Raw genomic sequence first — 26,101 nt, 5'->3', positions numbered from 1 at the left:
TGAATGAAAAATCTAATCCTTTTTTTGTTGAAATTATTATCTATTTGAATTTCCATGAACTATTCCCAAACCCCTCCACTGCCACTCGCCAGTCATTCCACCTTCCAAGCAATTCCTCCACCACACTCAGCAGCTTGGAATCGTGCTGTTAAGGATTTGTTGCTAGCGTTCCTTTGATTGTGTCAAGACAGGACCCAACGTTGGCTTTGAAGGTTTAATTAATAGACATAGCTTAAGAGTATATTTTATAATGATTCATAAGATACAATCGCACTTCAAAAATCATTCCAGAATTACAATTATGCATCAGAATACGTGAAAATGAAAATACATTCAATGGTTAATAGGTCAAACAACCCAATGAGGAAAAATGCTTGATTTCTCATTTTACACCACTTGCTGCAGTTTCCCAAATCCCATCTTTCCAGAGTCCAGAGAAGCACAATTAAATTCAGTTTGCTCAGGGTACTTGAGGAAATAATATTTTTAAAGGAAACACAATAATATTAAAGCAACAGCCCACTAAACCTATCCTGAGGTCAGATGGAAATATACCTTTAAAACAAACCAGTGGCGCTCAGATGTGTAATTGAGAAAGAGCACTCACATATTCCTCATTGCCAGGATCAAACTCCAAGGCCTTCTCAAAGTATTCAGTCGCTTTATCCTTGTTCCCATCCAGCTGATACAGAACTGCTTTGACACCAAGAGCCTTGCTGTCATTTGCATTAACTATAAGTTTCCTATCTGCCCACTTCTCCAAATTCATGCAACATTTTTCCCGTTCTTCTGAGTTATATTCAATTTTCACTCCTTTCAGGAAGAGGCGAACAGCATTTGTTTCAGATTTTTTCTGGTGCAGTTCAAATAACCCAGCTTCCAGACAAATGCTCTGCATATTCTCTGGACGAATGTCCACTAACTCCACCAATCTACGGTAAGTCTCCTCTGCTCTGGAATAATCCCCACTTGTTATGCAGATGTCTGCAAAGACCAGATGCGGTTTAATAGCTGACCTTTGACGGTGCTCAAAAGACTTTTCAAAGTGATATTTGCATAGATTAATCAACTCTGGGTTCTGCTGAAATTCAGGATTGCGAGGATATCTGCAACGAGTGTATTTCAGCTGACTTCTGTAGCACAATCCAAGTTGGTAGTGTAAGAAACCAGAGTGTGGAGTTAATTCTAATGCTTTTTTCAAGAGCTCAATTGCCCTCTCCACAAATCCCCTTTGTCTATAATATTTTGCAGCATAGCGAAGCACATATGGAAGATCAGAGGTCTTCTGCAATGCTTGTTCAACTAATTCATTTGCTTCCTTATTTTGCCCTAACCCCTGCAGTTTTAGAGCCAACAGCACCATGGCCACAGCATCATCTGGATCAAGCTCCAGTACTCGTCGGAAATACTTCACTGACTGACTCTGATCCCGACTCTCTGGGGTTCCAGAAAGTGATTCCAGACGAGAAAGTGCGGTTGCATATCCCATTATCCACTCAGTGTTTTCAGGATCTTGCTCCAGAGCCTTTGCAAAGCATTCCTTTGCCTCCTCATAGTATTCACCAGCAGAACTCATCAATGACCATCCCTTCTCCCCGTACACCTCGGGTATCATTGCTGTATAGCGAGGGCCATCACTGAGCGGTTTACAGATCATCTCCAGCTTGTCGAGATAGGACTGGGCCTCGGTCAGTTGTCCCATGTGGTAATGCACCCAGGCAAAGTTTCCATAGGTGATGATGCTTCTTCTTTCATATTCATCTTTGTGGATCCCCCTCTGAATTTTTTCAGCTTCCTTTAAATTTTGAATTGCTTCCTCATAATTGCCCTGCAGACAATTTAAAAAAGCGAGTTGGTTGTAGGACTGATCTTTATACTTCAAATTCATATCAATAGAATCTTGCAATCTGTACATCACATCTTCCACATCAACAGTTTCCTTCTGTGGCCTCCATGTGAAGTGACACTGCAGCTGAACGAGCTTCTCTATCAATAAATCTCCCGGTGTGTTGCTGCAAGAGAGAAAAAACGGAATCATGAATTCCATCTCAGATCACTTGATGCAGGTCTGACCTGCAAACACATAAAACGCAGATTTACTAACTGTATGAAAGCTGCATTTAAAAGATTTTTTTTTATAATTATGGCATTGAAAACCTGGAGATGCTCAGCCTGTCAGTCTGCATCTGAGGAAGGAGAATGTTTCAGATCAGTAACCCAATATGAAGAATTTGATTTTTTTTGCCAGCAGCCTGAGCATAGCTCCAGATCTCGGTACAGAGAAGTGGAGCTTTTCCCCAGAGAGCCACCAGTACTCAGACTCAGTGTTTGGAAGATTGAGAACTTCAATAACATTAGTGAGATAAAGCTGTTTTGTGAAGCCCACTGAAGTCTGGCAATTTACGAGTTACCAGATCAGTTCACAGAACAATTGCATGAGCAACGTCCCCTGATCCTGCTGCACATTTCTGAAAGAACATAGACCAGCATCGAACATAGAACATGTTGTGCCGACCTTTAACCCTACTCTGAGATCAACTCTGCTTCCTGCTTCCTCCCAAAGGAGATGAATTTGCCGCACCGTGGATGCAGCTCCTCCATTCTGTCCTGAAAGCCGCTAGGGGCTGGAAATTATGACAGTTTAGAGTAGCATGTTCCTCTGGTGTATTACCTCAGTACTGAATGCACCCCGTAGGGTCCAACGTGCTCAAATCTACGCGGCTGAAGTGTATGGCAGAGTTGACTCAACTCCTACTTTTAAAGACTGAAGATTTAGCTGTATTTCTCACACGTACATTAAAACATACAGTGAAATGCATCGTACCAGACCAAAAAGATTTGAGCAGGACAGTCGGCAAGTGTGTCAGCACGTTTCTGAGACCAAATACTCACTAACCCCGAGCCGTACATCACTGTAATATAGGATGACAATCAAGTACCCAGAGGAAACACACACAGTCACAGAGAGAATGTCCACGTTCCTTACAAATTACCGTGGAAATCAATCCGTGGTAAAGTGATTGCGCTGACTGTTAAGTTTCTCAAATAATGTCATTGTTCTCAGTCGTATTCCACCGAAGACCCCTGTTTGAGGAAGACAAGTGCAGGTAAACCGACTTCATCAGACTCCTACTCTCCTACTCCTCTTGCCTCTCCTGCCGTGAGAAAGGATTATTTATGATCCCTTGAACTGCTGTTGGATCTGGTGATCAGACAGAACAGAAGGCTCTTCAGAAATCAAGTATCAGATGCAAATCTTGTGATTTCAGCCATTTTATTAGATGTTAATAACAAAAACTAATAGTAAAACACTGCAGTTCCCTTTATTGTTTACACCCCAGCAGAGTAACGTAGGAATCACCCTACAGTCTTGTCATTCAACTACCGTGTTAGCCCGTATGCTTTCACTCTGGGTATTTCAAAGTTTTTCATTATGATCCACTATTTTTGATAAACCACCTCCTCTATAATAATTTGTACATAAAGATAAACTGCAAGGAAACGTCCTTTACCTCATGATGTTCGTTGGATGGAAAGCAATTTGTGCTCTTTCTCAGTTTGTGCGGTTCTTCTTCTGCTGGGTCTCCGTTGTTGCGTCGGATGTTATACCTGACAACCCTTTATACTATCAGTTACTTCCTTATTGTGAATGGAAACTGGAATTCAAAGTATATTAATTACACAGAGGCAATAAATAGAATTTAGAAGCATTTCCTGCAAGCCAATATAAGCATTGATTTGCCGTAGAAATAGTCTACATCTCACCAGAATGCCTGTGTAGTGGGTCTCTCTGAGCATCCTTGTTCAATTATTTATAATTTTCTCTGTTTGTAATTGTAAGCGATCTGCAATTCTGGTCACTATCTTATTTCAGTTCTCCATATTTACTATTAGTTTAATGTACCCTGTCAGTTTGCTCTCACACCTCATCTTACCACTGTTAATCAATATTTCTGCCCTCTTTGGCTGAACTCCGAACTGCCCCCAATCCTCAAGCGGCTGCTTTTTTTGGTCTAATTCTGTGCCGATTTTCCCCCACAGGGTTGACCCTTCTTTCCTTATGTCTGTTTATGTCAATCAGGAATGGACATATTGTTGTAGTTCATTCTTTAAATATCATACAGTGCCCATTCACGATCAATCCATTGAATAGTTTGCCAATCAATTGGGTCCTCATAATTTCATTTGTTCAGATTCACACCCTTGATTTCATTCTGTGACTTCACGCAGCATATTAATGAAGAATTCTAATCTGTTATGGTCACTCTCAAACAGCCCATGCAGGACAAAATCGTTTAATTACTCTTTCTCACAGCCACAATACCCACTCCATGATAATTTAGTCTCAATCCAGTCCAGATCCTGTCTCATCTGTTATTTGTCTTAAAAATTGGCATCCATGTGTTCCTCTTCAACAGTATTACTGTTATACGTAAACTTGTGGTGACATTTGCATTGTTCTGAAGCACGTTTCCAATTTCTTCCTGCATTCCATCATTGTGTGTAAAAATGCCATGTTCTCTGCAGTTTTCAAGTGGCATTGATATTCTTACAGACAACGATTGATGAATACCCAGCACAACATTCAGCCGACTGAGGAAAATGTACAGTTGAACATTCACTTTGAACATTCCTGATACAATCATGTTGAGTTGAGAAAGCTCACTAATGCAAATAAATCTGGCAGTTCCCTGTGCACTCTGACAGAATTTTATTGATGCACCATTGACATCATTATATCTGGCCGCATCACAGCCTCTTATGACAACTGCTCTGCACGAGACCACAAGGAAATGCAGTTGTGGACACCCCTCAGCATATCATGGTAACATGCCTCCTCCCTGTGGACTCCTCAGTAAAGCAGCCAGCATAATCCCCTCCGGATGATCTTCCTTCTCTCCTCTCCCACTCAGCAGAAGACACAAACACCTGAAAGCATGTTAAACCATGCTCAACGGTACCTCTGTCCTGCTGTTATCAGGCTCTTGAATGGATCTCTTTTACAGCAAGATGGAGTCTTCACCTCAGAATATAAGTGATTATATTCAGCAGTAGAAGTCAACAATAACTAACCCTACTCCCCATACACAACAGCTATCATTGCTGTAGAGTGAAGGCACTTTGCAAATTATCTCCGTATTGCAGATGCAGGATTGGGTCTCAGTCAGTTGTCGTAAGTGGTAATACATCCAGGCACAGTTTCCGTAGGAATTAATATTTATTCTTTCCCTAAAATTTTGAACTGCTTCTTTGTAGTTGCTTTGCAAGTGGTTCACAAAATCAAATTGGCTCTGAGGCTGGTCTTGATTTTCCCACCAATCTTTCTTGAATCTTGTAATCTGTGTTTCACATCATCTAGGTCAGCGGATTCCAACCTTTTTATGCCATGGTCCAATGCCATTAAGCAAGGGTATTGACCTTTTGCTGTGTGCCTTCACCATGCCCACTGGACTGATATCTAATGTAAAAATCAGAGGCACTATTGTTAGACCTGCTAATTAGTAGCATAGTAGTGATGGGTATGAGTGTATTATTAGAAAGTATTCATATACTTTTTCCTGAATCTCTTGCACTTTAAAATGATAAACCTCTGGAGTTATGTCCTCAAGTTTTGTGAAGTAGTGTCCCATTAGATAATTAAATAGGAAATAAACTCCCAGTCTTTCCAAAAGTTGTAACTAAAAGACTCCAGAGACTGATTTGGTCTGGCTTTACTGGTTGTTAGATTGATTAAGAATGTATGAATGATACAACTTCTGCCAAAAAGAGATGTTAAAATACACCTGATGAAACAGTTCTTTCAGAAAGCAAAATAACCTGGAACACTGTCACCTCTCATTGGCAATTTGAATGAGAAAGATTGTTTTCAACTTTATAGTTGTCGCACACATTGTTTCTATGTTTCCATCTCTGCACAACAGAACACTGGACCTCCATCTCTGCACAGGAGAATATTAGTACAACAGCATTACAGAGTTTGGAGTTCAATCTGGGCATCCCTGTAAGGAATTTTAATGTCATCCCTGTGTAATGAGTCGGTTTTCTCTGGCTGCTCCAATTTCCTCCAAACATCCAAACACACACAAGTTAGTAGGGTAATTGTTCATCGTAAATTGTGCTGTGATTAGGCTAGTGTTAAATTGTGAGTTGCTGGACGGTATGTCACAAAGGGCTGGAAAGGCCTATTCCATGCGGTATTCCTAAATGAAATAGTCTTGAGTCCTGCAGCTTGCCTTCTTGGGTTTTTGAGCACCTTTATTTACTAATCAGTATCTTAACTAGAGTGGTTAAGCCCTTGTGTTTTTGATGTAATTTTGTCAAGTTAATTGTGGCTGGAACAAGTTTCCTGCAGTCTAACTTTATTTAAAGAGGACTCTCAGTTGTGGCTTGGTGGGGACATTGTGTTGGAGACGGTGAATTGTCTCATGGTGTTGCTCAGTTGTCCCTCTGAAGCTCTGATCCAGGTCTAACCTTTTGTTTCCTTCTCCTCCTGGGGATCCAGCTCTCCCTCCACACCTGGTCTAAGTGAATAATCTTTCTGGTCAAATACAGCAATAGAAAATTTGTACTGTGCTCTCCCTGTTTCAATTGCCAGTTGACAAGATAAACTCCAGAAAATCATAACGTTGGCAGCAGCTGGAATGTGTGAATGAGATTCAGTTAAAATTTTCTGCAAGTGTTTAGTGAAAATTGGTGCACTTGTTTATGTTGACAGGAATAATGAATGTGGACATCTGGGCTCCTGTGTTCAGAGAAAGTTGGATGTCCAGCCAGATGATGCTCTTGGTGGGTAACATGGTGCTGGAGAGTGGCAAAATGTGTCTGTGCAACTCTGAAAGGAAACATGAAATATTCCCAATTAGGACTACAACAGCTGGAATCTACAATCATTGCCAGTGGTATTTCCGTAAGCAACATTGTTATAAGATGTTTAAGAAATCTGATCTTCAAAATCAGAAGACTTGTCTGCAGACCACTGGGATAGTGAGTGTAGTTTCCCTTTAAGAAAACACTCCAGCCTGGATGAGTTTCAGGTAACATGTGGCCCTGAGTTTCCAAACCCACCGTCTAATGTTAACAATTTGGAAAATAAAATTGAGAAACTCAGAGCAAGGTTGGAGTACATCAGGGATTGTTGTGTACTGTGCTTCACAGAAACATGGCTCACCTCTGGAACTCTGGACATAGTGTTTCATTCGAAAGACTTCACCTTCCACTGCATAACCGAGACAATGGCATCAGTTAAAGGCAGAGGTGACAGTGTTTGCTTCTGATTAACTGATTGTGGTGTACAGATGTGGTGGTTTTTCTCAGTCCTGCAAACATCAGAAACTATAAACTGTGCAAATACAGGTATAAATAAATAGCAATAAATAATGACCATGAGACAACAATATAACAGTCCTTACATGAGTGTAGTCATCCCCTGTTATTCAAGAGCCTGATGTTTGAGGAGTAGTTACTGTTGTGCTACTGGTCATGCCTCAACTGTGCGTGCCTGTGCTATTGGGGCTAGACTTCCAGAGCCACATTGAAAGTGGCATATGATGGGCCCCTCCCACCACTCACTGTCAGGAATCCTCAGTTTTGTGGGACTTCACCATATATCCCACTACTGACCACACACACACCCACCCACACATCCCACCCAGCACGATGCCGACAGCTGCGCCACTGACACCACTTGCAGCCTCTCCACCCTCAAGATCCCTCCCCCACCGCTGTTCGCCAACCTGACCCCCGACTGTAAACCTGTGGCAACTAAAAGCAGGAGGTACAGTGTGGGGGACAGGGCCTTCATTCAGTCGGAGGTGCAGCGGCTGCTCAGGGAGGGGATCATTGAGCCAAGCACAAGTCCTTGGAGGGCCCAGGTGGTTGTTGTTCGGACCAGGCAGAAAAAATAGGATGGTCGTGGACTATAGCCAGACCTTCAATAGGTTCACGCAGCTTGACGCGTACCCCCTACCCCGCATCGCGGATATGGTCAACCAGATAGCTCAGTACAAGGTGTACTTGACCATAGATCTGAAATCCGTCTACCACCAGCTCCCCATCTGCTCAGAGGACCAACCCTACACCACCTTCGAGGCAGGCGGCAGGCTCTATCACTTCCTGCGCATCCCCTTCAGTGTCACAAATGGTGTTTCTGTCTTCCAGAGGGAAATGGACCGGATGGTGAACCAGTGCCAACTGAAGGCCACATTTCCCTATCTAGATAACATTACCATCTGTGGTCACGACTGGCCGGATCACAACGCCAACCTCCAATGATTGTTCCAAATGGCCAAAGCCCTGAACCTTACGTATAACAGGGGCAGGTGTGTGATCAGAACCACCCGACTCGCTATCCTTGGGTATGTCATGGAGAACGGGGTCATTGGCCCTGATCCCGACCATATGCACCCCCTGTTAGAACTCCCTCTTCCCACCACCCTCAGACGGTGACTGGGCTTCTTTTCCTATTACGCCCAATGGGTCCCCCATTACGCAGACAAGGCCCGCACCCTGGTCAAGTCCACCACATCTCCCCTATCTGCCGAGGCCTGCGCGGCCGTCAGCCGCGTTAAAGGGGACTTTGCCAAAGCAACGATGCATGCGGTGGACGAGACCATTCCCTTCCAAGTAGAGAGTGATGCCTCCGATTTTGCGCTGGCTTCTACCCTCAATCAGGCAGGCAGGCCAGTAGCATTCTTTTCTCATACCCTTCAAGGCCCTGAAATTCGGCACTCCGCGGTGGAGAAAGAAGCCCAGGCCATAGTGGAAGCTATTAGGCACTAGAGGCACTATCTCGCCGGCAAAAGGTTCATCTTGCTGACAGACCAGCGCTCGGTTGCGTTCATGTTCAGCAACCAACAGCGGGGCAAAATGAAAAATGATAAAATTTTGCGGTGGAGAATAGAACTCTCCACCTACAACTATGGTATCCTGTACCGGCCTGGAAGGCTCAATGAGCCCCCTGATGCCCCTATCCCGGGGAGCGTGTGTCAGCACACAGCTCAACCAGCTATACGTCCTCCAGGCAGATCTTTGCCACCCGGGGCTCACCCGATTTTACCATTTCGTGAAAGCCCGGAACCTGCCTTACTCCCTTGAGGACATCAGGATGATGACCAGGGACTGCCAAGTCTGTGCTGAGTGCAAACCGCACTTCTACTGTCCTGAAAAGGCGTAACTTATCAAGGCCACCCGCCCCTTTGTGCGACTGAGTGTTGACTTTAAGGGCCCCCTTCCCTCCACCGACCGCAATGTCTACTTTCTCAACATTATCGACGAGTACTCATGGTTCCCCTTTGCCATCCCCTTCCCCGACACCACTGCCACGTCCGTCATAAAAGCCCTGCGCCAGCTTTTCACTCTGTTTGGATATCCCTGCTATATCCACAGTGATAGAGGGTCCTCCTTTATGAGTGACGAGCTGCGCCAGTACCTGCTGGCTAGGGGCATTGCTACTAGTAGGACCACGAGTTATAATCCCCAGGGAAATGGACAGGTGGAGAGGGTGAATGCCACAGTGTGGAAGGCCACACTTTTAGCCCTTAAGTCAAAAGGGTTGCCAGTCTCTCGATGGCAAGAGGTCCTCCCCGAGGCACTCCACTCTATCCGCTCCCTGTTATGTACATCCACCAATGCCACCCCTCACGAGCGCCTACTTTCTTTTCCCAGGAAGTCTGCCACTGGGACCACCCTACCGACTTGGCTGACATCCCCAGGGATGGTGCTGCTCCGGAAACATGCGAGGTGCAATAAATACTACCCACTGGTCGAGAGGGTTCACCTACTACATGCAAACCCCCAGTATGCCTACGTGGTCTTACCTGATGGGCGGGAGGACACGGTCTCCATCCGCGACCTGGCGCCCGCAGGAGCAGCAGACCACTACCCCGAACACTCCACGGTAACTATGAACCCTGTACCCGAGGTGACACCGCGCACACCGAGCCCTACACAGACTCCTCATGACACTCCTATACTGGGCATCTCGCACACGCATGTACCAGGCGCCTTGCACATGCATGATGGATCACTGATGTCTAGTGGGCTGACACCTCCAGTCAGGCCGGAACCAGCACAACCACCATCTCTGGTGCAATCACCACCGGCACCTGTGCAATCATAGCCAGTGCTACGTAGATCGCTGCAACAGATTCGACCACCTGATAGACTTAACCTATAAATATACTTGTAAGAAACTTCACCCCATGGGGGACTCTCTTTTAAAACAAATTGGGGGTGAATGTGGTGAACTGCATATACCTGTCTGGACACGCACCCCCCCCCCCCCCGCTAACTACTCCTATGGCTCCTCCCACGGACCCCGGTATAAAGGCAATTGGAGACACAGCCCCGGCCTCAGTCTCCAGGATGTAGTGTGGTAGTCAATTGCCGCTTGTTCTTTCTTCCAGCCAATAAAAGCCTATATCTTGCCTCATGTCTCCAAGAGTTATTGATGGTGCATCAGTGCTGCTGCACTTTCTTTGCAGTAATATTCATATGATGGGTCCAAGAAAGGTCTCCTGAGATAGTGACACCCAGGAATTTAAAGTTACCGGCTCTCTCCACCTCAGATCCTTCGATGATTTCTAGCTCATGGACCTCTTGTTTTTCTCTCCTGAAGTTGACAATCAGTTCCCTTGGTCTTACTAACTTTGAATGATTGACAGGAGCTGATGTGCTTCAACACCAGCCTCTCAAAACACTTCATCACTGTGGATGTAAGTGCCACTGGGCGATAGACATTTAGACAGGTTAGCACACTCTTCTTGGGCGGTATGATTGAAGACAGCTTGAAGCAGGTGGTACCACACACTGCTGGAGGGAAAGATTGAAGATAGTCGTGAATACACCCACAAGTCCGATGGCACAAGTCTTCAGTACTTGGACAGGTACACCATGCAGATCGGATGTTTCTTCTTGGATTCACTCTCTTGAAGGCACATGGGGGCGCGTGATGGTTCCTCGCTGTTCTGGTGGTGAAAGTGAGCATAGAAGGCATTGAGCTCATCGGGAAGCAAAGCTCTGCCTTCCCCCGTGATGCAATATTTACCTTTGTTGGAGGTTGTGGCACTCAAACCCTGCCACAGCTGTTGAGCATTCCTCATTGAATCCAGTCTAATTCAGAATCCCCACTTTGCTCAAGAGATGGTTTTCCAGAGGGCTTCTGGAAAACCCGGGACAATATTGTTGCGAGCACACTCATCCACAGCTGTTTTCATAAAGTCTGTAACAAACCTGGTGTAATCATTCAGGTCCTCAGATGAATTCTTGAACAGGGCCCAGTCCATGAATTTAAGATATCCTGCAACCATTCCTCAGCCACCCCAAACCACCACTTAGTTGTCTTGATATCTGGAGTCTTGCCCTTTAGGCTCTGCTTGTAGCAGGAAGTGGGAGTACAGCCAAATGATCCGACTTACGAAAATGCATTCTGGGAAGGAACGATAGGGATTCCTTATCGTAGTGTAGCAGTATGTATTTATCATAGTACCCCAGTGGTCTAGGGTATTGGGACATCTGATGCAACAGGTTTTGTGCAGGGCATAATTAGGAAGATATTTCTTCAAACAGGCCTGGTTAAAGTCACCATCTGTAATTTGAAATGCATTGGGATGTGCCGTTTCTTGTTTACAGACAACATAGAAGGCATTCAGTTTCATGAGTGCTTGCTCATAATCGGCCACTAGTTGTACAGTGGGCAAATTTTCCAAGCATCTCTTCCCTTTAACTTGGTTTAATTATATTCAAATCTTCCCAAATGGCTGTTTCTTTGTTGATTTTGAGATTCTGGCAAGTTGCCAAAGATAGATGTTATTCTAACTAGCACTCCTCACTTCATTATTGGAATGTACCCACAAAAATTGGATTCACTTTCAAGGACACTTCATCTCATGTTCTTCGTATTTATGTATTGTTACTTATTTTCTCCTTTATATTTGCCAAGTTTGTTATCTTCTGCAGTCTGGTTGAACACCCTAGCTGGGTATGTTTCATTAATTATGTAATAATCGTTATTTTAAAGATTTATTGAGTATGCCCACAAGAAAATGAATCTCAGGGATGAATTTGGTGACATACATGTACTTTGACAATAAAATTCACTTTGAACTTAGAACATTGAACGGGAACCGGCCTTTTGCCAGTTCTAAACCGCAGAACTTACACAGTGAACATTAGATCACTGAGGAGCGTGGTAGAACAGAGGAATCTGGGAATACCCATCCATTGTCCATTGTAAGTGCTGTCACAGGTAGATGTGGATGTAAAGAGAGGTTTTGGCACATTGACCTTCATAAATGAAAGCACTGAATTCAGGAGTTGAGATGTTCTGCAGAAATTGTATAAGACGTTGGTCAGGGCTTATTTAGAATATTATGTGCAGTTGTGATCACCTACCAACAGGAACAATATCGATAAAATTGAAAGAGGACAGAGAAAATTTCCAAGTTTTTTGCTGGGTCTTGAAGAACTGAGTTGTAGGGAAATGTTGAGTATGTTTTGACTTTATTCCCTGGAGCATAGGAGAGTTAAGGGAGATTTGATAGAGGTCTATAACAGTACGAGGGGTATAGATAGGGTAAATGCAAGTAGGCCTTTTTCACTGATGATGGGTGAGACTTGAATAAGAGGACATGGGTTAAGGGTGAAAGGTGAAATGTTTAAGGGGAACATGAGGGGGAACTTCTTTACTTTGTCACTCAGAGGCTGGTAAGAATCTACAACAACTAATAACCAGTTGGAGCAACTGAGAGGGTGAAGAACCATCTGTGGAGGCAAAGGGATAGTTGTCATTTCAGACTGAGGCCCTTTATCAGCACTGAGAAAGAGCCAGTATAAAGAGAGGATAGGAGGAATGAGATAGGATTTGGCAGATGTTAGGTGAAACCAGGTGAGGAAGGGGACGGTGGACAGATGGAACAAAATGGGGGAGGTTTTGGGTGGAGCTGGGAGGATAAGTAGAGACAGTTTGAGAAGAGAGGTAACAAAGGGGCAATTGGAGTCCGGTAGTATGGAGTAAGGGTGGGTGTCTAGATTCCTGACTTAGTGGATTGGGATATATCTTTACTTAGTGGTTATGAACAGGCAATGTCCTTTTTACTTAAATAAAGAATTTGTATTTTCCTTTAAGTTTGATGTAAATTAGAATATGTTTCTTGTGCAGCATTCAGAGGTGGTGTGGGTGCCAACATGGCTCTGTCCACAGAAAGGGTTAGTGCTGCCTCTTATAGGAACTCATCAGCTTCACTTACCTGATGTCCATGTCACGGAGGAGGCCACATTGTGACCCGCAAATTCTATGCACGAGTTATGTGGTAGTACAAGGAAATTACAGTTTCACCAAGATAAAGGGATAACTTGAAAGTCAGAATGAGAAGTTGGAATGAATGTTGTTGGAACTGCTGAATGTTATCAAGGCACAGAGAGGAGCTTTAGGAGCTTCTGTGTGCCTTGCCCATGCTAACCATGAAGAACGCATCCAGACTGATCATTTTCACCAGGACTGTCCCTAATTTTCTGTGCCTTGGAATTTTGAGTACCCACAAAACAATAAACCCAAAAGAACCCAATTAAAGAAAAAGAAATAAAAGAGAATCATCCAATGTTCTAGAGAATAAATAACACAAATCGTGAAAACTATTCAGGCGAACGACAACATTCCAAACCAAACTGAGTCCACAGATCCAAATCTCGGAGCAGCCTGGAGTAGACCCAAAGACTCGCTCAGCATATTAGCAGACATGCAGCATAGCAGCAGGGCCTGGCTTCATAGCCTCAGTGCCAGGGAGAGGGGAGTGACCATTGCAGAGAGCGACTGAAATCTGCTCTCACCTTGCATCCCGACAACCTGCCTTTTCAGTCTATCTGGGCCAGCATTAAAATTGACCAAACAATGGAGCACCAAAAGGCTCTGACACCCAGGAAAGAGTGAACATTGAGGCAAATGAACGAAATCAGCTCTCGCCTTCGATCTGAACCAGCATTTAATTTGAGTATACAGTAGATTATAACTCACACTAGAAACTGGCCACAGCGAAGGGCTCGGGCCTAGACCACGCAGACCAGTGACTCACTCCAGTCCCAGAATTTCCCACCCAGTCTGAAACCGCTCTCAAGCTCTTCAAGTCAGCTTGGCGCCCAGAGCGATCCATCCTCACACCGTGGCCATGAGAACTCCACTGCCCCGACTCACCTCTCCGAATGGCTCACTCCATCTACACTGATTCTGTAAAACACCGTCCCAGCACAGTGAGTGACACGTTGAAAGTAGGTCTTTTTGTTATTTTAATATTCATTCTCTAGTGTTACATCTTGTTAACAATGCTGATGAGGGATGGTATATATACAAAATGAAAGTGAATCTTTAGCTATAAGTCTCGTGGAAAAGCAGATGGCTTGTACCTGGAAGAAAAAGGAGAATAACCTCTCTTAAGCATTCTTATGTTCATCGGTACGTTGGGTAAATCAGGATTTCACAGACTTCCTGCATGTGGTGGCATTTTCATATTGAAGGTATTAAATTGGGACTTCCTATTGTTTGCCGATGGAGTAGCAACTTTTTGCAATGGCTCCTATCTTACTTACTTTACTGTTTCCAACCTGTTCTGAAACCTTACTTTTAAGATGATATTGTTTCACTATGACTACAAGGGGTGCCAAAGGTACTAAAAAAGAAGATCCTCCTGCATCTTTGGAATCTATTATGAAGCTGCTTCGAAAGCACAAAAAAGAATCTTCCGCTGAAATTAAACAAATAGATGCAAAATCGGATTCTATTCACAAAACCTTAACTGAACATGATAAATGAATAGAAGAGAATGAAGCAACGCTGACAATTTTAGATGCGAAAATTGACCTGCAAAAGCTTTGTTAAAAACAATCAAAGTCGAATGAAAAATTAAGACAGAAGATTATCAATTTAGAAAATAGAAGCAGAAGAAATAACTTACAAATTCTGGGCCTTGAAGAGTTAATGGAAAGTGATCAGCCTACGGAATTCTTTGCAAGCTTTTTGACAAACTTATTCCTAAAATTTTACTGTCCCTACCTATTATCGATCAAGCTCATAGATTGCCTGTGCCTAGACCAGCTCCAGGAGCAATAATCTGTTTTCATGAATTTTGCAGCTTTTAATCCCCATCTGCTCAGCTCACTATACCTCTCAGCGACAGCTGTAAACTTTAGTCTCTCAGTCACTGTTCCTGCATTTCCCTGAATGCATCCGACTGGGAAAAGTCAGTTCCCAACTGCGGAACTTAAGAATCATGTCATCTATTCAGGGGATATGCTCCTTCATGTAATTTTCGCTTTCCTCACTCCCAATCAGCTCCCTATCCTTAAGTGACTTAGCACCACAGGCCTTGTTTCAAATTATTGTCACATCCTGGGATATCGAACTGAGTGCTCACATACTGTGGGATCATCCCACTCCGTTGGTCTCTGATCCCACTGTAAGGGGTTTCTTCATTTATGTTACTGCTAAGGCTACTAAAATGGCTTCTTTGTTATGTTAACAAATGAGAGAGTGCTTTCTCGCGCAGCTTGTTTAGGTTATAATTACTGATAACCAGTTAATTTACTGATTTACTGATAATTTGTTAACCAATTGGGATAGCTGTTACTCTTTCTAGTGGGTCTGTAAGCTAGTTTTGTGTGATCTTTTGAGGAGAAGGCGCGAGGGGGTTGGAGAGAGAAGGCGCAATGTTGTAAGCTGCTTGACGGAAAGGACCCCAAGTGGGGGTCCAAGGCACAGAGTGTTCAGCAAGAAGAGGAGACGAGGACAGATTCTTGTGGAGCGTCTTGTTGACCACCGTGGTTGGTCCCAGGCGGTGGGCTGAGGAGGTCGGATGGGATCGAATGGTAGGAAGAAGACTTTGTTAACTGATCTCCAATGGTTGTGCGCGACGTGGTTGGACTTCGCTAAGTTTGGTGTCTTTTACTTTTCCTTTTATATTATATCTCTATTAAGTACATAGTTCCAGTAAGATCTATAATGCATAATCATTTAATTGCATATGGTGTACTGTCTGTTATTTGGTGTGGCGGGGACACCACATCACATCACACATCACACAAGCTGATTGGCCAGTTTTGGCAGGGCCAAAGGCTGCTTTCCCCAGATGGAAGTAAGCTGAGCGAGCTTGATGCTTACCAGGGGGCTACACCAGGATCAAGGTAAAGTTCCCAGATCACAAAGTTGGGATCAGATCCAAAATCCTTATGCTGATTGTCCACCAGCACCTTTTCTGGTTCCATGTCCAGAAACAGGTCACATTAAATCTAACTGATCCAAATATCCATGCTAATGTCACTGTCAAATCGCCCAGAATTTGTAAACATTCTGTAAAGTGAAGACGTGACTCACCTCATGATGCTGTGCAGAATTCCAGCTGCACCTCAGATGGCTGGTCAGCTAAGTAACTCTGCAAGGTGTCGTTCTAATTGTTTATATAGTGTCTAGGTGGAGCTAAAATCTACCAAAATATTTGTCTCATTGTGGATCACGAAAGCAAAGCTGAAGAAGCCAGATGTTTTCTCCCTGGAAATTGTTTGTGTCATGAAGAAGTTTCCATGTTGAGCGTCTCAGGGGGCAGAAGTGAGTCTATTTGCTATTACGAAGGAGAAGGTTCTTGGGAAGCTGGGAGTTCTGATGATAGATAAGTCACGAGAACAAGGTGGACTACACTCCCGGGCTATACGAAGCAATAGTGTGGTTTTGCTTGTGGTCTTTTAAGAATCACCAGATTCTGGAATACTTCTGGAGGAGTGGAAAATTGAAAATATCATTGCACTCTTTAAGAATGAAGGGTGGCAAAAGCACAGAAATTATAAGCCAGTTAGCCTGACCTCAGTGGTTGGGAAGATGTTGGAGTCCATTATTAATGCTGACGTTTCGGTGTACTTGGAGGCGCATGATGAAATAGGTCAAAGTCAGCATGGTTTCCTTAAGGGGAAAACTTACTTCACAAGTCTGTTGGAATTCTTTGAAGAAATAACAGGCAGGATAGACAAAATCAGTGTATATTGTTTACTTGATTTTTCAGAAGTCCTTTGACAAGGTACTGCACATGAGGCTGCTTAAAAAGATAAGAAACCATGGTCTTACAGGAAAGATTCTAGCATGGAGATACATAATATTGGCTGACTGGAAAGAGGCAAAGATTGAGAATAAATCAGGCCTTTTCTGGTTGGGTGCCAATGACTAGTGGTGTTCTTTTCACAGAATATGTCAATGATTTGATGACAGAATTGATGGCTTTGTGGCCATGTTTGCAGACAGTCTGGAGATAGGCAGTGGGGCAGATTGTTGTAAGGAAGCAGGGAGCTTGTAGAAGAACTTAGACAGATTGGAAGAATGGACGAAGAAGTAGCAGATGGAATATAGTGTAGGGAAGTTATGGTCATGTATACTATTTTCTAAGTGGGGAGAAATTCAAAAATCTGAGTAGTAAGGGGACTTGGGAGCCCTTGTGTAGGATTCCCTAAAGGTTAACTTGCAGGTTGAGACGGTGGTGAGGAAGGCAGATGCAATGTTAATATTCATTTCAAGGGGACTAAAATGTTAAAGCATGTACTGTACGTAATGCTGATGCTTTTATAAAGCATTGGTCAGACCACACTTGGGGAACTGTGAGCAGTATTCTGCCTTTTATCTATGAAAAGATATTCTGGCATTGGAGAGTCTCCAAAGGAGGTTCATGAGAATCACTCAAGGAATAAAAGGTTAGCGTATGTGGAGCTTTTGATGGCCCTGGGCCTCTACCCTCTGCAGTTTAGTTGATGAGGTAGGGAGAATCTCATTGAAACCTATCGAATACTGAAAGGTCTGGATGGATCGGATGTAGGCGGAAAATTTCCTATAGTAGGGGAGTCACGGACAAGAGGGCACGATTGTGACTGTGATCAAAATGACCAGAGAAACACTGAAGCTAGTGATATAAAAGTCTTTGTTCAGCACTACAAGCTGGAATCATTCTGGAGTCAATCTTGGTAGGGGCTCACAAACCCAAAGATACAGAACATTTTTATACCCTTAAGCTCAAACATAACAGTGGTGTTTCATTACAGTTTCAACAGATACAATTACATCAGTTACTTCAATATTTTGGGTTGACAATGCTTCCTTTGAATTACATATCTGCAGTGGAAAAATTCTGAATGTGCAAATATCTTTGCTAATTGCAACTTTACTTGAGCCTATTTACAATGGGGCAGAGTACTTAACCCATAGTGAGTCATGAAGTGGGGGGGGGTAATCATAAAATGTCTCTGATTGTAAAATCAACTGTTTATTCATTTCCATAGATGCTGCCTGACCTGTTAAATTCCTGTAGCACTTTGTGTGTGCTGACCTGGATTTCCAGCATGTGTGGAGCTCTCATGTGTTTAAGCCCATAGCTGCCTGGATTGTTGCAGGCCAATTAACACAACCCCATTGTTTTAACTTCTGGCTGACGCATATGCAAATGTCTCACAGTCACCATTTTGGAAACCATGTCGCTTTGTCTACAGGCAGCCTATGCTCCACAGAGGGTACAAAGGGTACTTTCATTGTCAATTTACTGCTTTCAATTTGCAGTGCACATGAAGAAATGAAGACTGGTTCTTACATGTGCCTTTTCACTGTAAATTGCATGAAGCTTTAATTCATTAGTATGGCAGGGAAACCAATACAAATGTGCATGTTGCAGAGACTTCACCCTTAATATTTTTGCATACATACTAAAATTTGTTGGAATGGTATTACTGAGAGCAAATAATGTAAAAGTGTAAGAAAAGTTTATAGTAATCAATCACAAATTTAAACTGGAATATAGAACATTCCACGTAATTGGGTCATAATTGTTTGACTTGCAATCAACAGCAGCTTAAATTGGACCCATGGACTGGAAACTTACAGTTGTGTTTGCATGCTAGTGCTACTGATCTAGCCATAGCATCAGATGTACCTGAATAATGTCACTTCAACTCAGGTGGAAACAAGAGAACTGATAGGAGAAGCAAATACTGTAGACTGTATGGTCACAATATTCATCACAAAGCTTTCAGAAGATCACCAATGAGACATGAAGTCAATGTCTTTTGATTGATGTATTGCACATAATATCAGTCAACTGTAATAGTGAGAAATGGTTGAGGAAAGACTTTCCACAGTCAGTGTACCCCCAGATCTGTTTGGGCATCTGGAACCTAAGTAGAAAGGCATAATTCAGAAAGTGCATTGAGATATTCTTCATTACCAGGATCAAATTCCAAGGCCTTTTCAAAACATTCAACAGCCTCATCCTTCTCCCCAGCCAGCTGGTGCACCATCCCAAGAACACCAAAGGCTTTGCTGTTTCTTAGATTCCTCTCAACTTGTTTTCCTAAGTTCTTTCTCAAGTTACTGTTGCAGAGCTTCCATTGCTTACTTACATGATGGATTTTAAGTTCATCCAGAAAATAAATGATGGAGTTTGATTCAGATCTCTTGTGCTGCAGTTCAGATAATCCAACTTATTAAGTTAACGCTTGCTTATCATCTGGAGCAAGATCCTCCAAGCTCAGCAGACACTTGTAGATCCCCTTTGCTCAGTCTGCTTCTCCATTTTCTAAGCAGATTCCTGTAAAATCCAGTTTTGCAAGAAGAAATAATGGTTTGAGTTCAAATGCCTTTTCAAAGTGATATTTGTACTTACTAATCAACAGCTTTCCGTTGAAATACAGATCTGTTAGGATAGTTGATGTCTGCTTTCTTTTTCAGAGTGAATAGATTTCCCCTGTAATATATACTGATTTGGCAGTGTAAGAAAAAACAGGCCTGTTGTGATACTGAAAGCTCTTGTTATTCTGTAAAACTTCACAGTATAGTGAAGCACATATGGCAGATCTGGGTGATCTCACTGCTTCTTCATCTAATCCATTTACTTTATCTGCTTCATTGAACTCTTACAGCTTTAGGGCCAACATAACCATGGCCACCGTGTCATCTGGGTCGAACTCCAGCACTTGTCGCAGATACTTCACTGGCTGATTTCACTCCTGATTCTCTGAAATGCCAGAAATATTTTCTAGATCATAATGAGCAGTCATATAGCCCATAATCCATTCTACACTATCGGAATCTTCCTCCAGAGCCCTCTCAAATCATTCTTTTGCCTTCTCGTAGTATTCAGCAGCAGAGCTCAACAATGACCATCCCTTCTCCCCGTACACCTCGGGTATCATTGCTGTATAGTGAGGGCCATCACTGAGCAGTTTACAGATCATCTCCAGCTTGTTGAGATAGGACTGGGCCTCGGTCAGTTGTCCCATGTGGTAATGCACCCAGGCATAGTTTCCATAGGTGCTGATCTTCTTCTTTCAAATTCATCTTTGTGGTTCTCCCTCAGAATCTTTTCAGTCTCCTTTAAATTTTGAATTGCTTCCTCACAATTCCTTGCAGACAGTTTACAAAAGCAGATTGGTTGTAGGACTGCTCTGCATACTTCAAATTCATATGGTTAGAATCTTGCAATCTGTACATCACATCTTCCAAGTTAATAGTTACTTCTGTGGCCTCCATGTGAAGTGACACTGCAGCTGATCGAGCTTCTCTTTCAATAAATTTCCCGGTGTGTTGCTGCAAGAGAGAAAAAAAGTAATCATGAATTCCATCTCAGATCACTTGATGCAGGTCTGACCTGCAATCCCATAAAAAGCAGATTTACTGACTGTACAGAAGTTGCCTTCTAAAGAATTTTTTAAAATTGTGTTATTGAAAACCTGGAAATGCTCAGCCTGTCCATCAGTAAAATGTTTTATCAGAGAACATGCAAGTCACCTTAGGCTCTGTCAGTGTGCAGGAAGCAGGAGTATAGCCAAGTGATCTGACTAACCAAAATGATAGGAATTCCTTATTCCAGAGCCTTACTATCATGTGGATCCTTGCAAAGGTTTTTGTCAGTCCTCATCTCCAATTTATCATGACACTTTCTTCTATTCATTTGAATCATATTCAACTGTCAGTGCATTACGGAACAGGGTGATGGCATTTGATTTACATCTTCTCTGTTATAATTCAAATGTCCCAAATGTAGACATACTGTATTCTGTGCAAATTTTCAGGATGAATATCATCTAATTTCAAAAGATTACTGTAAGTCTTTTTGTTTTGGAATACTCTACATTTCTTACACTTATAACTGTAGAATCCAGTTGTGGTTCAATAGCTGATATTGGACGATGCGCAAATGCCTTTCCAAAGTGATATTTACATTGATTAAACAACTTTGCTTTCTGGTGAAATGCAGGATTGCAAAACTTTCATAGAAGTTCTGAATGGCTTCTTTATTGTTACCCTGCAGACAATTTATGAAAGCGATTTGGTTGTGACACATCACATGGCTTGATATTTCACACCAAGATTTATAGCATCTCACAGTCTGTACATCACATCTTCCGAGTCAATGGTTCCCTTCTGAGGGTCCCACGTGAAGTGACAGTGAAGCTGATTGAGCTTCTCTTCTAACAAATCTCTTTGAGTGTTGCTGCAAGTGAAGAAAATTCATGAAATTCATCACTTCATACATGATCATTTTTCTTCACATCATTACTTGTAACAAAGCCGAGAGTTACTGTATTCACCAAACTATAAACAGCACATGAATAAATTTCAAGTTGTACATATACCTAGCCCAAATGGAAGTTACTTTTATTTTATATGTACATTATTACATTCATCAAGTTGTACACTCTATTATGTACGCCTGTACACCCGCTCGTTAATGCAAATAGCTGATCGGCCAATTATGAAGCAGCAACTTAATGATGGGCCAAAGGCCTATTTTTGTCTGTATGACGCTGAGATTGTCTGATGTCTGACTCTCACCAGTCTTGGTACTGCTGAGCGTCCAAAATGGTACAGAGAGTGTTGCAGATACTTAACGTCTAAAAAACAACAGAAAGCACTGGATATGCTTTTTTGTGTGAAGTTGTTGAAACAAGTAACTGGGCTGTAATCTGTTTAACTGGGAGATCATTTTTTGCAATGAAAGCTTATTGGCCTGAAATAATAACTCTGCTTTACTTTCGACATAAGCAACCTGATCTGCCTTTAATGATGTGCCTATGAATGCGCAACACCAACATAGTGCACTAAATACAGTTATAGCAATGCATTCAGCATACTTCCATAATCAAGCTTCTGTGCAATGGTTAAAAAATAAATTTAAACACTTAAATTAATAAAATAAATTTAAAAATAAATTTTAATTTACAGTGCTCACTACCTCATTATGTTCTTTAGAAAGAAAATTCCTTGAATGTCTTTCACAGCTTCCGATGGACCTTTAATATCAATGGAGCAGGGTGTCCGATGTTCTGATTTCCTGCTCGAACAGATTGACTGCAACTCCCTGATGCTGAATAGAAACTTATCCTAGAAAATGAAAGCAGTATTTTCCAAGAAGTGATGCCACTGAAACAACAATACAGGCTGATGCAGAGCTGCCTGGATCCAATAACAAGAAAGGCTAGCAGAGCATAAGTAATAAATCACTTCACCCACCACACCCAACCTGATTGGTTGATCTTTTCTCTGCCTACTTAGCATACCTGTCAGTCATTGCAGACTGCCTTTTAACTATTTGTGTTTCCCTGCTTTTCCCCTTCCCAGAGTTCTGTGGAAGGAAGACAGAGACATTAGTAACAGTGATGTTCTCAGAGCCAGCAAGGGCTTCTGGTTTCATGGATACAGCTTTGCAGGTCTCCAAGTTGAAATCTGGACTGAATGAAGAAGGTGGTTGTAGCTTAAACCCCACACAACCCTAAACTATCCTTCCAGGTGAGCCAACACATCACCTGTGATTCTTTTAAGTTTGTTTACTGTGTTGGGTGCTCCCACTGTGGCCACCTGTACATCGGTGAGACCCGACACAGATTGGGAGACTGATTCACTGATTATTACGCTCTGTCTGCCAGAACATGCGGGATCTTCCAGTAGCCAGCCATTTTAATTCCACTTCTCATTCCAATTACCATATGTCTCTACTTTCTAAGAAGGCTGAGCAAAGTCCATCTCCCACCTCCCATCCTCACCACATTCTACAGAGGATGTATCGAGAGCATCCTGAGCAGCTGCATCACTGCCTGGTTTGGGAATTGCACCATCTTGGATCACAATACCCTGCAGCAGATAGTGAGGTCAGCTGAGAAGATCCTCGGAGTCTCTCTTCCTGCTATTACAGACACCTACACCACACGCTGCACCCGCAAAGCTAACAGCATTGTGAAGGACCCCATGCACCCCTCACACAAACTCTTCTCCCTCTTGTCATCTGGCAAAAGGTACCGAAGCGTTCGGGCTCTCACGACCAGACTGTGCAACAGTTTCTTCCCCCAAGCCATCAGACTCCTCAATATCAAGAGTCTAGACTGACATCTACATAACTTATTATTATATTGTAATTTGTCCTCTACTGTGCCTATTGTCTTGTTTATTAATTATTGTACTGCCCTGCACTGTTTTGTGCACTTTATGTAGTCCTGTGCAGGTCTGTAGTCTAGAGGAGTTTTTATGTTGTTTTATGTAGTCTAGTGTCGCCTTGTGCTGTCTCACATAGTCTAGTGTAGTTTTGTGTTGTTTCATGTAGCACCAGGGTCCTGGAGGAACATCACTTTGTTTTTATTGTGTACTGTACCAGCAGTCTGTGGTTGAACTGACAATAAACTTGACTTGACTTGACTTGATGTCCATCCATGGCCTCCTCCGTTGTCGTGATATAGACACACTTAGATTGCAGGAATAACACCTTATATTCTGATTGGGTGGCCTCCATCAATTTCTCAATTTTCTGGTAATTCTCCCCAACATTTCCCCCACTTCTCCATTTCCCATCGCCTTTTCCTTCTCTTACCTCATCTCACCAATCAGCTTCCCAGCTCTTTAATTCATCCCTCCCCTTCCAGGTTTCACCTCCCACCCAGTGGCCTCTCCCCTCCCCCCACCTTTGAAATCTACCCCTCAGGGGCTGGTGTAGACAGATTTTAATTGAGAGGTGCAGAGTGTGATTGATCTTCATCGTCTTGGGGAGCTGTACAGCACCAGGTTTACTTTCTTGAGGACTTTGAAAGGTGCAATGAACTTGTATGCCAAATTTCTAGACTCCTCCCGGAGAGACAAGGCCTGAGTGGACAGCCAGACATTTTGCGCAGGCTGCAAGGTGGTTCCCTGTCTTCTCCTTCAGTTTGCCTTGGATTCCACCTTCCGAGTAGAGACCAGTCAAATCCCTCTTGCCCTGGTTCATTTCTGCTTGCAGAATTGAATGAAATCTTTGGCTCGAGGAACCTCAACTTTGGCCTCCTGTTCTAGAAAGGGTGGTGGGTTATAACCAAATTAGCAGTTGAACAGTGATGTCCCCTGCCCTGAATGCTGTAAGGTGTTTGGGTGACCTCTGCTCACATCAATTGGTCGCATCAGTCGTCAGGTTTTTCTGAGGCCAGGCATCTTAGGGTTTGTTCCAAATCTTGGTTGACCCGTTTAGTCTGGCTATTTTCTAAATGGAGAGCAACTTCAGAAATCAGATGCAAAGGGACTTGGGAATCCTGGTTTGGATATAAAAGCAATGATGTGATGCTGAGTCCTTCTACAGCAACGGTCAGAAGGTATTTGGAGTATTGTGAGCAGTTTGGAACCCCATGTTTAGGAATAGATGTGCTGGCATTGGAGAGTGTTCCAAAGGGATTTATGAGAATGACATAGGGAAAGAGAGGGTTAATATATGATAAGTTTCTAATGGATCAGGGCCTGTACTTGCTGGTGTTTGGTTGAAGGGAGAATCTCACTGAAGACAACTGAGTATTGAAAGGCCTAGAAAATGTGGATCTGGAGGGGATGTTTCCAACAGTAGGAGAGTCTTGGACCAGATGCCATTGTTGCAGAAAAGAAGGATGCCCCCTTAGAACAGAACTGAGGAGGAATTTCTTCAGCCAGAATCTGGTGAATCTATGGAATTGATTATCACAGATGGTGATGGACATCAAGTTATTGTGTGTATTTAAAGTGGAGGTTGATTGGTTCTAAATTACTAAGGGTATCAAATGTTTTGGGGAGAAGACAAGAGAATGGGGTTCAGAGTGATAATGATTCAGCCATGATTGAATGGTAATTCAGGCAGAGTGATGGGCAGAGAGAGAGGAAAGAAAAATGAACAACTAAATATTGTCAGGAATGGGGTAAGAAGGAGAGCAGGGGCATTAACAGAAGTTAGAGAAGTCAATGTTCATCCCATCAGGTTGGAGGCTACCCAGACGGAATATAAGGTGTTGTTCCTCCAACCTGAGTGTGGCTTCATCTTGACAATAGAGGAGGCCATGGATAGACATATCAGAATGGGAATGGGATGTGGAATTAAAATGTATGGCCACTGGGAGATCCTGCTTTCTCTGGCGGACCGAGTGTAGGTGTTCAGCAAAATGGTCTCCCAGTCTTCGTCGGGTCTCACCAATATATAAAAGGCCACACCGGGAGCACCAGACGCAGCATACCACACCAGCCAACTCACAGGTGAAGTGTTGACTCACCTTGAAGGACTGTCTGGGGCCCTGGATGTTGGTAAGGGAAGAAGTGTAAGTGCCAGGAGCACTTGTTCCGTTTACAAGGGTAAGTGCCAGGAGGGAGATCAGTGGGAGGGGATGGGGGGATGAGTAGACCAGGGAGTCGCATAGAGAGCGATCCCTGCGGAAAGCAGAAAGAGGTGGGGGAGGGAAAGATGTGCTTGGTAGTGGGATCCCGTGGAGGTGGCGGAAATTACGGAGAATTATACATTGGACCTGGAGGCTAGTGGGGTGGTAGGTGAGGACAAGGGGAACACTATCCCAAGTGGGGTGGCAGGCAGATGGGGTGAGGGCAGATGTGCGGGAAATGGGAGAGATGCATTTGAGAGCAGAGTTGATGGTGGAAGAAGGGAAGCCCCTTTGTTTAAAAAAGGAAGACATCTCCTTCATGCTGGAATGAAAAGCCTCATCCTAAGAGCAGATGCAGCGGAGACGGAGGAATTGTGAAAAGGGAATAGCATTTTTGCAAGAGACAGGGTGGGAAGAGGAATAGTCCAGGGAGCTGTGAGAGTCTGTAGGCTTATAGTAGATATCA

The 26,101-nt window shown here is 43.2% G+C and overlaps 1 protein-coding gene across 1 annotated transcript; it reads right to left on the bottom strand.

Annotated features, from left to right (window-relative positions):
• Positions 1-577: 577 nt before the first annotated feature.
• On the bottom strand, positions 578-9,843 carry LOC132379832 (interferon-induced protein with tetratricopeptide repeats 1-like). Its single transcript, XM_059948110.1, has 2 exons — positions 9,816-9,843; positions 578-1,998 (listed from the first exon to the last, which is right to left on the bottom strand). Exons 1-2 carry the CDS (start codon positions 9,841-9,843, stop codon positions 578-580), a joined length of 1,449 nt encoding a protein of 482 aa, XP_059804093.1.
• Positions 9,844-26,101: the final 16,258 nt, after the last annotated feature.

The sequence above is a fragment of the Hypanus sabinus genome, chromosome 22, assembly GCF_030144855.1.
Source record: "Hypanus sabinus isolate sHypSab1 chromosome 22, sHypSab1.hap1, whole genome shotgun sequence".
NCBI classification, from domain to species: Eukaryota; Metazoa; Chordata; class Chondrichthyes; order Myliobatiformes; family Dasyatidae; genus Hypanus; species Hypanus sabinus.
The sequence above is the reverse complement of the archived record's forward strand: the minus strand, read 5'-3'. Positions and strand labels throughout refer to the sequence as shown.

What these genes read in the sequence shown, in the direction of transcription:
- LOC132379832 (XM_059948110.1), bottom strand. Translation starts at nt 9,843, where the DNA reads ATGGAGACCGTGTCCTCCCGCCCATCAG. An exon ending in CGTGTCCTCCCGCCCATCAG is followed by an intron (nt 1,999 to 9,815) that starts GTAAGACCACGT and finishes ACACACCGGGAG; the next exon opens with ATTTATTGATAGAGAAGCTC.